The sequence below is a fragment of the Antennarius striatus genome, chromosome 6 (genome assembly GCF_040054535.1).
Source record: "Antennarius striatus isolate MH-2024 chromosome 6, ASM4005453v1, whole genome shotgun sequence".
NCBI classification, from domain to species: domain Eukaryota; kingdom Metazoa; phylum Chordata; class Actinopteri; order Lophiiformes; family Antennariidae; genus Antennarius; species Antennarius striatus.
This window is the reverse complement of record NC_090781.1, coordinates 5,107,501-5,120,781: the sequence shown is the minus strand read 5'-3', so window position 1 is coordinate 5,120,781 and position 13,281 is coordinate 5,107,501. Positions and strand designations below refer to the sequence as shown.

Below are 13,281 nucleotides of genomic sequence, written 5' to 3'. Positions count from 1 at the left end.
CTCGGCAGTTAGCACTTATCATCTGGTTTACAGTTAACAACGATGTATCTTAACACTTAAGCTGTTGACAATGTGCCGTACATAGTGATAGATACATAGTCAAAAAGAGGGAACGTTATGTGGAATTACTGTTTTTTACATGTTAATGATGTGACTAGTGAATCTCTGTCCTGTCTCATCAAAATGACGTTGGACATAGGTTGTGTTTTTCTGTGATACCCCGTACCATGAAATATTATTCTGTCTCTGGGTGACAGATGACAGTGTGGACACTTCCAGAGGAAATTTCACCACAAATGCACCCCATTTTCTTTGTTGTTCAAACTTTATCTCATAACGCCCTAAAGTATAACTGAAACCACACAAGGACAGGGGATTTCATTCTTCCTCTGCCTCATTAAATGTCAAACACAATGCTACCTCATAGTGTGTAAACATGGAACCCAGGCTGTCTTAATTCCAGGATCATTTGTCAGCTCCGTGGCTGCTACCATTGCTAACATGTTGTTAAAGCCTGTTTGACATTTCTAACACAAGACTAATAGCTTTTCAAAAGCATCATCCTGGTCTCATATATTACATGCGCTGTGTGTGTGATATTGGGGAGGACTGGGTGCATTGGTTTGGAGGGTCAGCTTTAGGTCAGAGGGAACCCCTCTATTGCCTGGTACATTACAGAGATATTAAATTCTGTAACTGGACCAATATTTCTAAACACAAAGTCATAACAAGGCAGAGACTGCAACATCCCGCGACACCCCTGAATTCAACATTTTACCCCGACCTACAAATTTTTGTGGTTCTGGCTTCCAGAAAATGTTGCTTTTGTTTTGTGATTATATCTCATCAGTTTTCAGAGATATGTACCTAAAAAGGTATACAGTGCGCCGTCGTTCCTCGCGGTTAATGCGTTCGAGGAACCACACTAAATAAACAAATTCCGCGATTGAGCGACAAACTATTTATCTTATTATTAATGATAATTTAAACGTTTATGAACCCTCCTCACATTGACATTAAACCAACTTCTATCTGTATTATCTTTTCCCACACTCCCAACTGTTTAAATCACTTATGTGTCTGACGAAGGTCCAAGACTCACAGAACATGGCGCACTTCCGCTTGCCTTCAGCCAATAGAATGCGCGTATGGTATCACATGACTGTCTTCCAAAAATCTGCGATGAGTACAAAAGTTGAAATTTGACCTTGACCTAGTTTTCTCAATGTCAAGGTCATCATCTCATTTTTAACCCATTTGCCGCCTGAGTAATGTGCTTTTTCTTTCATCTTTCTATCCGCAGTGGTTGTGAAAATATTTGGTGGACGGCCAGATGGACAGACGGACGAACACACAAACACTGACAATTACAATACATCACCGCTTCGTGGGATGTAATTAGAACTGAAGTGCAGCCTATGCAGTCATTCTCTGGTAAGAAACAGGTATCAACAACTCTTTAAAAGGGAGAGCCAAAACAAGCCAGTAAACATGACGTCCACCGTTAATGATGTGTTCAAAACATTTTCACCTGTAACAGCAAAGACGCTGAATGAATCATCTTGTCATCATGTTCAAGAACAAAACTGAATACATTCCCTCTGAACTCATCTATACGAAGGAACGAGGCAGATTGTATGTTCTAATGGATTTGCTGGAACCATAATGCCTACATTTGTATGATGCATCTTTCAGCAAGAGTTAAATTTGGAAACTAGAAGGTTAACAAACAGATGACATTCCTACTACATGTGAGGAGTTTGTATAATAATAATAATGGATTAGATTTATAGAGCGCTTTTCTGGACACTCAAAGTTGCTTTTGCATTGGATCCATTATTCATTCAATCCTCATTCAAACTTGGTGATGTTAAGCTACGTATGTAGCCACAGCTGCACTGGGGCAGACTGATGGACGCGTGGCTGCCAAAGCGCGCCATTGCCCCTCCGACCACCACCGGAACAATCACACACATTCACACACCGGGGAGTGCCTCACTGGAGGCAAGAAGGGTAAAGTGTCGTGCCCGAGGACACACCTGTAAACTTACAGGTGTGGGGAGACCTCATAGAAATTGACACCACGGTATCGCTCCATGTGGTTCTTGGTGTAGATCTCCAGTTCTTTGTATGGGTTAACTGACACAAGCACCGAACCAATGTATGTCTGTAGGAAAGAGAACAGATAGTCACAATGCGTGTCGAACACTTTCCTGTTGTATTCTTCAACAGGACTAAAATTTACGATCAAGAACTACACATGCATGTCTTACACACTCTAATGCCTTTTTACTATTCAGTTGCAACCATAATGTGACAAATGAACAAGATTTTTGAATTGCTGTGACTTCAACAGGGAAAGAGTGGCAAAATGTCCAAGTAGGAGGCGAACAATGGGGCCTCCGGCACAGGAAGAGCTAAACTCAACTTGTGCCAGAGAGTAGGGCCAGAGACAGAATGATGAGTACCTTAATCTATCTGAGCTGCACAAGTACACACTTGTGTACCATTAGACCTTATTTTCCAAAACTACATTTTTCTGGCAATTATTTCATGCTTCAGACTTTAAACTGCTAAAATTCTTAGCAAAGATGTCAGCTTAAGACAGAGTGAAAATAATGCAAAGTTTTGAAATCTCTCTCCAGACGGCGTGAATTCATTTAAAATATATAGTCCACTTTAAAATGGTCAGATTAGGGACATGAGCCAAATATGCAAGTGGAATATGGATTTTACTGGTGACTCTACCCAGATGTCAAAATGTTTTAGTTTGGTGTGTTATGATAACTGACTGTACAGTTTACAACTATCATTATTTCTACTAATACTAATATAAATATCAACCCTGAAGAACAGCTTGACTCCCGGCCTGCCATCTGCCACTCACATAGATTAGGTTCTCTTTGAAGCGTTTCCGTAGGTTCTCTATGAAGGCAGCCTCGCTGGTGAAGTTCTCCAGCAGGACAAAGTCCTGCACACCCACCCGGTCTCTGGCTGTCAGGGCCGACTCCATCATAGCCCGCACCCCGTCACTAGCCACCACCTTAAAGAGGAGGAGTAACAGGGACAAAGCAGATTCATGAGAAGATTGAGACAACTAAAACTAAGACATTATACAAAAGTCAAATGCCTAGAGTTATATATGTATATAATTACTGTATATTCCAAAGTGGGCTGAACCATTGCAGAATAAAAAGTCTATTGAATATCTGTTTTATGGTTTTATGGGGGCCAACTGTGATGAAGAGGACCACTGTAAGACACTGTTGAAGCTCTAGACAGGATCGATAGGTTGATGTTGGGTTGTGAATAATCAACTTGTTAAAAATGAAATGCATGCTTTAATTTACAGGACATTTATCATCAAATATCCACACTGTTGTTGTCCTATGGATTTCTGTGTATGTTAAATTAACTACATAACAGTACAGCACCAAAGATCTGCTTCATTTTCATTGAAAAATCCATTCTGGTTGTAGATGAGATTTATTGTTAGATCCAGATCCAACGATAAGGGTGAATTGATTTATCAGTGAGTGTAAGCGTCAGAGTCTGTCTCCCATTCAAATATTTGCAATAGCCTTCAAAACATCAGAAAATCAGAAAAAAATCAGAAACATTCTCTAATAAATATTTGTTGAAAGATCTTTGTGTGTGCAAATAAATCTTCATGATTCATCTTCTGTCCCTTAAGTTTTATCACATATTTTAGCCAAACAAACCATTCAAGATCACATTCTTTACATTCACCTTCACAAACTGAGATAAAACCAAGACCAAATGTTGAAAAAATACTATCACTTAGACCAAAGTGAATTAGACTGAATTTAGAAAAATATAAAAGCACAAATTTAGAGTTAGAAGTGATGTTAAATTGCAACACTCACGTTTTTCAGATTATTGAATTCCACCAAGCCATTTTCCAAAATAGAGGTCTGAGTTTTACGCATAAGTGTGCGGATGTCAGCCACGTCCATGTCAACGTGTAGGACAGAGCTAAACTCAACCTGTGCCGGAGAGTAAATCCACAGACAGCCACAAACAACAAATTAAATGCGGCAGGTGTTGTTGTGTTAACCACTAAAGTAGTCCTCACCCCCTTGAGACCACAGGGAAGAGATGGAGACAGAAGGAAGAAAGCTTCAGGGAAGTGAGACTATATTAATTAGAGCTGGAGGGAAAATACAGAAAGGAAATTAGTAACAGGTTCTGTCTCCACTTGATTCATTTAAACAGGAAATTTAACAGTGCTCCCAGAAATTCCACGCAACACTGGCTTCAACAAAACATATTCCAATAATTCACTGAATCGCTTGTCGTTTTCCTAAAGAATCAAAACCTACATGTGTACACAACATGTTGATCACATTTCCCACAAGTATGCATTGATTTTTGATCCTGGATTTCAAAGGAAGACTTGGAGCGTCTCACCATGGAGCGTCTCACGTATGAAGAAGCTGTGAGACACCGGTGTGGACTTCAGCCAATGTCTGCAAGTCCACAGCAGATGACCGGCACAACAGAAGGAACTGATAAACCCGACATCAATAAATACCTGCTATGTTGTGTTTATGATCTTTGATCAACTTTTAAAACACTTCACAGAGACAAGTGTGCAGGTTTAGAGCAAGACTGTCACTGATGACTCATCTCTAATCTCTATCATCTGATGATAACTCTGTGTGACAGTAATGTCAGTACCTTAGTGTGGATATGTGTCCATATCCACACCAAGGTACTGTGGTGATGCCTTCTCCTTAGAACAGAAAACTTTCACTGAGAGATTTTACAAGTTGCTGCAGTACACGTGTACAAGACGAAGCAAACGTAAGTCAAAGTGTGTGTCAATGTGTGTCAGCAAGGTTCTCCTTAGCTTGGGATGTAAAAGAGAGAGAGTGAAGCAGTTGAAGTGGTTTGGCAAGAGAGAGAGCTGATTACCCCAGGAGTTTTGTGTTGATGAACTGGTTGTTCCCTTTTCCTCGTATTACAGATACACACATCGAGCTGAACCTGAAGTCCTCTAATGTGTCACATTTATTCACAACATTGCAAAGATACAAAGCTTTTATTTACAGAAAAGACCTGAAAAAGAAATAAACAATTAAAAGTAGATGTTATTGAGAGTCCGATCCAACCAGGAAATGTTTCTAAATCTGTGATTCTGCCTGAAATGTTAGGTTTCAATTTCCACACTGCTTACTGGTCTAAAAACAAGTTGAGTTGCCAGCGTGCTGTAGCTCTGTTTCCACCAATTTCCTCCGGGATTAATAAAGTATCTATCTATCTATCTATCTATCTACCCCATGCATTTGATGGGTACTTGAGCCATGTACTGCCTTGGACCGCCCTGCTGGGGTGTAACAGCACCAAACTTATTTCATGCTAGGGATGATGTACATCTCAAATGACTTAACAACTTTGCCTACCTGGTACACCCATCAGTGAGTGCACCACGCGTGACACATTGTACCACCTCAGCCTTCTCTTCCTTCAACTCAACCAGGAAAATCTTCTCACCAATGGTCAGAGAAAAATTTTTTTTTAAAAAGAATATTTTATTGTCAGTGAGGCAGCAAAAGAGTATAAATACTTGCATATAAATGTTTATGGAAACTTAGGCAAATACTAGAAATTACTGCCTCTAAATTAAGAGCAGTGATCCCATGATATGACACAAACAAACATGAATGACTCAATACACACACACACACACACACACAAATATATATATATATATATATATATATATATATATATATATATACACAGTATATATAATCTGTCGTTACAACAACACACAGGTTAGTTCCTTGACAATGTGTGTTTATTACTCAAACTTGTATCTGCACCTCAGTAGTGATTTACAGAACACTTACAATGGCTAATAGTCTTTATACTGAATGCTATTTTTCTCCCTTTGATATAAACATGCAGCCACTTTAATAAATAAATACTTCAAGCTTTAATAAAAACATGTGAGAGTTCATATGTCCTCGTCTCGTATGGCCTTGATTCTCTCCCTCTTGGATGCCATGAGCTCCCCTGACCTATTTTTTTTTACACATTTCTACGCAAAGCAAAGACACTGCAGGTGTGTGTGTGTGTGAGAGAGAGAGAGAGAGAGAGAGAGAGCGAGAGCGAGAGCGAGAGCGAGAGCGAGAGAGAGAGAGAGAGAGATATCACACTTCTAACTTGTCAATCAAATCTTCTTCTCCTTTCGACTTTTCTCCATCTAACCCTGTCTTCTGCATCCTCTTCTCTCACACCAACTACCTTCATGTCCTCTTTCACTACATCCATAAACCTCCTCTTTGGTCTTCCCCTAGGCCTCCTGCCTGGCAGTTCAAAACTCAGCATCCTTCTCCCAATATATCCACTATCTCTCCTCTGGACATGTCCAAACCATCTCAGTCTGGCCTCTCTGACTTTATCTCCAAAACCTCTAACATGTGCTGTCCCCCCTTGTACTCATTCCTGATCCTATCCATCCTGGTCACTCCCAAAGAGAACCTCAGCATCTTCATCTCTGCTATCTCCAGCTCTGTCTCCTGTCTTTTCCTCAGAGACACTGTCTCTAGACCACATATGTCAAAGTCAAGGCCCGCGGGACAGATCTGGCCCGTGACAAATTATTTATGGTCCGCCAGATGATTTTTAATTACTATTAGAAGACACACCAAAACTACATTCCCCACAATGCGACAATAATTTAATTTAATACACTGTTATAATCCCCGAAGGGAAATTAAGAATGCAAACTCTAGTTTTTGTTAGTCAATCAAATCAAATCACATGCATGCATATTAGTGTGTACAGGCCCCTGTAATACACACACCACACACAAGGGGGCCTGTAGGCATGCAAGGGAGGTAGAGTAGCAGGCAGCTTCTTGGTGCGCCTCAAAATGAGCAATTTGTAAAGGGGACGGCACCTTGCTCAAGGATGCCTCGGCAGTGCTCCAGAGGTGAGCTGACACCTCCCACTGTCAGCTCACCTCCGGGTTTGTTTGGGGGGGGTTTTGGGTGGGAGCGGGAATCGTACCGCCGATCTTGAATCATGGGACGCCCCGCTTTACCGCCCGCTTTACCACTGAGCCACTGCCGCGCAAGTTACAGCAGTCCAGCAAACAGGCTTTGGTTTCATTGTTTATCAGCAGTCAGAGAGGTATGTTCAGAGAGGCAAAAGGTAAACCTGTGTGTTTGTACTTTTCATCCACGACACTTGCTCTCTGTGTTTTGCAGCACAGACGTGTGTGAACAATAGTTCTCTCTGATGAAGCTGAACAAAACATCACACAAAAGCCTTCTGACTGATAAACACCTTCACTTAATCCTGAAGATTTCCTCAGCTCAGAGCCTGACCCCAAACACTGATGAACTTGTATGAAAGATGAGACACCATCAAATATCAGGGTCAGCCTCAGACAAGTGAGCATCGCAGAGCAGTATTTTCAGTTTTAAATTCAGTTCAATTTATTTGTTTCTACAAGACGTGATGTCTCCTTAAAGAAAGTATTATTTTTTCTGTGTGCCATAGATTTTTGTATTTTATTTGTTTGTATTTATTTCGGTTGAATGGGCTCAGGTAAAATTGCAGATAGGAGCCAAGAGAAGGGATACAATAGATTTGATATTTGTTCTTAATTTTTCTATTTGAACTTTTTTTAAAAACTTTTTAAATTTTTTTGCACAATAATGCATTATTATTGTTTGTCTTATGAACAATAGCTTTTTTCCTTAATACAAATGACGTAATGTTGTTGCAGCTGCACACAAAGAAACATCTCAGCTTAAACATCCAAGGTGGAGTTTGAGATTAAATGTAACGGGACTGGACTATAGATTTAACAGTTCATTAGACCATTGGTCCCCCGGTACCGTGGGTCATTTGATATTGGGCCGCACAGAAAGAAACATAATTTACATTACTTCTGTTTTATTTCTTTATATTTTATTTATTACCCGGTCGTGACCCAGTACCAGGTCACGGGACATTAGGTACCTGGTAGCACAGAAGGTTTGACTTTCTCTTTTTTTAATGATTACAGTCTAAAGAGGTTTTATTTTGAAAAGTGACGTCTATAAAAAAAAGGTTGGTTATTGTCATTGATGTCTGCACTTTACAAAAAAGTGCTGCGGATGATTTATTATTAGACTAAAGCCGTCCATGTGTCATTAACAAATACTGAGCAAATGAAGGCCGGTCCGTGAAAATATTGTCTCACACGAAAGCGGTCCGCGGCACAAAAAAAGGTTGGGAACCGCTGCATTAGACAATTGGATAAATGTTATGACACCTGTCAAGAAAGAAACAAGAAGGTTTTTCCTCTCTCCCCTCATATATACAGTACATTCACTCACTCATTTGCTTTCCCTTCATGATGTAGACTTCATCCTTCTCTGTCCATTACTTCATCGCTCTCACTGTTTAGCTCTCCTGCAACTCCTGAGACTACTGCTGCACACTGGACCTCCACCCAGTCTCAGGAACATGACAAGTATGTGGCTACCCAGTTCTGACATGGCGTCAAGTTTTGCAAATCCTGCGTAACAAACAAGGCAGCTGGGAAGGTTAACAGAATAATACCTAATCAAACACCCTCCCAAAAAAAATTAAGTCAGAAAATGTAGCCAATATCAAAATCTGCATAATCCCAGTAAAATATAACAAAGAATCTTTGCTGAGTTTTGGTATTTGACAAAGCATCGAGCTTTGATACACAAGCACCTTTGTTATCATTTAAAATGTGACATGTAATGATTCACATAAAATACATTGTTTAAATTTTAATCATTCAAGCAAATGTTTTTGAACCAATTATTTTAATCACTGGTTCTTCTATATCATGGCTTTCAAACAACTTTTTATTTTGTTGACCCTATTGTCATAGTCAACTTTATTGTCAAATATACCATATATGCACGACATACAGCACTGATGAAATTACAGTCCTGTCAGACCCACAGGCAGTAAAAAAACATGAAAGAACCGCTCTAGCGGAAGAGAGAGGAGCTGCTGCGTGTGCACGCACCGCCATCCTATCCTATCCCAATATACAACAGAACTATGTTTTGTATGACAGGTTAAACAAGTGATCACAGCTAAGACACAGAGAAGAGAGGAAACAGCAGAGATTCCAACTTCCATTCGGCCTGTGAACAACAGCAGTTTGACCTTTAGCCTTAGGTTTGAGCACAGAGTTCATATGTCACCTCTTTTTGTAGGCTGTAGCTAACCTGCTGCTTAGTGCACCATACAGTTCTAATGATGCAACATTGATGATCATAGTGATTTAAAACTAGAAAGCAATACTTAAGACTTGTACAACAGCATTTCCATTTCAATAGATTTTTTTTTTTGTGTTGGCTCGCATTGCAGCTTTGACATTAATTAATATAATTAATAAATTTCCACTTCATCAAATTTTATTAGTAACTGTAATTAGAAAAAAGTAGTTAAAGGAACAAGCTAACGATGATGGCAACATCACAGGTGCATTTTTTAAAGTTTGAAATGTTTCCACCAGAGCAATAGAAATTACTGCTTTCACAATCGTAATGCAGATTAGTTATACATTAAGAACGGATAAACATGGAGCATTCTGCTCATCTTCCATGCCAAGTCGGACAAAATTAACACCTTAAATGTTTGAGGGTAGTGCAGCTACACTTCATGCAAGGCACAACAAATGTCCACGGCCAGAACAAAGAAGAAAAGCAATGACTAAACTGAACTTAAAATACAAAAATTTGAAAAAATTTGAATTGTATGTTATTTTATATAAAAGATTAACAGCTAAAAGTGGTTCTATGGTACATGACCATACATAACAGGTCTAGATGAGGAATGCCTTTCAGACTGGATCGTAAACACATCACGCCTCAGAGCACTTAAACAAAATCTAGTTCAGTCTTTAAACATGTAAAGGATACAGTTTATATATGCAAAATAGGGAGTAGCAGTAGTCAGTAGTCAGTTGTAGTCAGTGCTGTTAGACTCAACCAAACTCCGTCGTCTGACTTGTGATTTACATGATTTGTCAGACACACAATGACAAATAAGTGAGTGAGGTGGATAGTTCTAACTAACTGTTTGATTACTCAGAATGAGTTGCCCCCTTTTCTTTTTTACAAATTTTTACACAATGAATCATTTGTCTGGAACTGCTTGCTCTATTCTCTGAACTGTTCTGCTCTACACGAAAAATGAAACTTGTAATGTGAAAAAAAAATCAAAAGTAGTTTGTAAGACTTGAGTGTCTTGTGAAAATGGAGTGACAGCGTAATAATGACATCAGAATCAATGGCGTGATGTTGGTTATGATGATTAAAAGGAGTCACAGAGTGGTTCGGGCATTGAGATCTTCCTTTTTCAGGATGGGATGATGGATGGATGGACGGACGGACAGATGGATATTACAGTATATTAAAGGATATTTTTCCATGACACCTATTAACATTATCTGGGAAAATGTCAGAATTCTTTGAGAATTCTTCTAAAAGTAAAATTGATGCAACATTCATGAAAGCATGATATGCATACATGTAAAGGTACCAGAAATTCTTGCATCTAAATGACGCACTGGTCACTTAGAATAATCCCAATGATTCTCCATGGACAGAAAGCTTTGACATGTTCTGAGTGATAAGGTTCCAGGTACATTAAATGTTAGTTTCTGGAACCACACAGGAACTTCTCAGTTGTCAAACCATTAAAACCTTGACTTTATGTAGTCTAGAGAGTAAACAGGGCAGACAGCCTGAAGCGAGGGAGGCGAGCCCAACATAAACTGTCTATTGAGCTCAGGACACATGCCCTGCAGGCAGTCATGACAGGAATCTCAGGCCATTGTACTAACCTGACAAATGAGTTCATCTTCATGTGTTGTTGCAGAGAAAAAGCTTGACAAAAAATGTATCAAATCCTCATGGCTGCATATGCATGAGCAGGAATGTGAGGTTAAACAGTTCCATTCAAGTTAATCTGTGCAAGTTATGTTGAAGAGAGTTCCAACATATTATCAGTAACAGAAAAGGAGCTAATAAGTTGCAGATATTGCAGTAATGCTCACTTTTACTCTCAGTGAAAGTCAGAGAATGCTACCAAACCACACACACTACCACCATGTGACTGCCACACCCTGGGTTGGTGAAAATACAAACACACACACAGACAGGGATGAGGGCTCACCTTGTCACATCATGCAGAGCTCAATTAGCTCTGACATCGACACAAGAAAGCAGAGTGGAGGTGACGGTCACAGAGAAATGTGAGTAGAAGATTAAAGGTCCCCTTCACACATATATTAAGATATGAATGACAAAAACTCCATTTAGAGAAAAAGTAATTCAGCAAATAGATATACTTTAATATAATAGAAATCTCACTCATTCTAAATTATTTAAAATGAATAATTATAGAAGATAAAGTACTGGTACTTAAATCACTTATCAGTGTACACCATAGTGAGAAACAAATTTCCAACACAGCAAACAAGAAAGTTTTGACTTGTGACTTTACAGACAGAAATGTAAGATATGTTCAAGTCAACAGCGTTTTCTCTCTTTTTCATCTGTATCAAACTTTGAGAGCCCACCATCGACACTACTGTGGGCAGCTCTTCAAAATCTTCTGTACTCAATAACCTCCATCCCCCACGATAGTAGTCAAAGAGAACATGAATCCATGTTACACACTTAACTTTCAAACTCTTTCCAACTTGCATGCATACAAAAGTCTCCCCAGTTTTACATTTAGAGCATCCACATTCTGTATGTCCAAACTGACATTTTCTGCAAGACCAAAGTGTAGATGGCTTTCTTACCAAGGGTCTGTACTTCATGGCTCCTGCTTTGCTCTCGACTTGACTGGACAGGGTTTCCCTTCCAAATACGCAAATAGTCCAGCTATAAGAATGTGGCCTCCAGCACAGTGATCAACCACTATTTAGCCAAGAGTTTGTTTTTAGAAGTTCTCCCCTTCGACCTGAGACCCAGCTGCCATGACTTCTCCTCTTACTGCTGCTCACACACACCTCGCCCTGTCTCTTATGCTCGCCACACATTCTACCACTTTTCTTCTCCCTCCCTCCCTACAGAGGAAATAGTCCCTGTGTTAGGTGACACATTACCCCCTCCTTCACTCTCTCCCCTTTCATGATTTGTTTCTCTTGTTCCCTAACCTCAATCCAGCAGGCACTCATGCTCAAAAATATTCCAAAGTTGCTCTCATTTTGCCCTCTTTCTTTGTCACTCCCTAATCTTTTAAGGCAAAGATTGTTAACACAACTCTAGAGAGAAAGTTGAAAAAGTTAAAATGTGTCCTGATGCCAAAGTGGTAAAGAGTTTTCATTCACGCGTGTGAAAAAGGGAAACTCTTAAGTAGTACATGCAGCCAGAGACACTCAATATCTATTTGAGCCAAGAGTTTCCTTTTCCTTCCCTCCTCCTCCCTCTCTTTGCTGGTCTCCCTTCTCTGCCATTTACAAGCTGAAGCAGAAACTAGACAGGCAGCTGAGAGCCCCCCTGCAACATATATGGCAGCGCAATCATGAAAGACAGACCCCCACAAAAAGTGCATGTAAGCAATCATGCGCAAATGTGTGCACAGACTTAGTCATTAGCCTAAGATCATTAATAAGTGCATAATTGCTCCTGAGCGGTTTTGTAATGTGGGTATATCAGCACCCACAACCTTCAGCTGCAAGACCTCAGCAGTCAAAGGAAGTTCCTATTTAATGCTTGAACCTTGAACTAGGAGAAATCATGCATGCAACAAACTTGTGCTTCTGAGAACAAAGAGGAAAAAACATTTTCTATTTTTTGGACAAATACATGGCCAGTAATAAGGGAACCTCTGCAAAAAAACCCGAGTGTCTGTTTAAACTTTAATTCAAAGGAATTGGTTGGCATTTTTGGAAAAATACACATCCTGATTTTTACAAAGAGTTAGAGCAGATAGAAGATATTTACCAGTGTTGTGTCTATCTGAAGTATGAGCTGATTATCTTAGATTGGTGATAATACCAGAACAAAGCTTTAAATTTTGTTATTACACGTTGTAGTTTTATGATAGGGGGTTATACTCTGTTGTAATACCTGGCCAGATGTACCGTATTAATTTCCCAGCAGCCAGTATGTCAAAATCTTCAACTACAAGGTGAATGAATGAATGAATAAAAATGATCAATGTAGCAACACCTTCACCAAAAGTAGGTCATTTAATATAAGACCCATGCTCCAACATGTAACTGGTGCATTCTATTTGTCATGAGGTTTCAGA

The 13,281-nt window shown here is 39.6% G+C and overlaps 1 protein-coding gene across 4 annotated transcripts in view; it reads right to left on the bottom strand.

The window, feature by feature from the left end:
* LOC137596337 (unconventional myosin-Ic-like) overlaps positions 1-13,281 on the bottom strand; it is a 52,324-nt gene that overhangs the window by 19,801 nt on the left and 19,242 nt on the right. For 3 of the 4 annotated variants that reach the window (XM_068316744.1, XM_068316743.1, XM_068316746.1), the window contains 2 exons: positions 2,888-3,043; positions 2,052-2,167 (listed from right to left, as the gene is read on the bottom strand). In XM_068316744.1, coding sequence (XP_068172845.1) covers positions 2,052-2,167; positions 2,888-3,043 — 272 coding nt within the window. Of the gene's footprint in view, positions 1-2,051; positions 2,168-2,887; positions 3,044-11,824; positions 11,980-13,281 lie in introns of those variants that run through there. The other variant, XM_068316745.1, reaches the window with a different exon arrangement.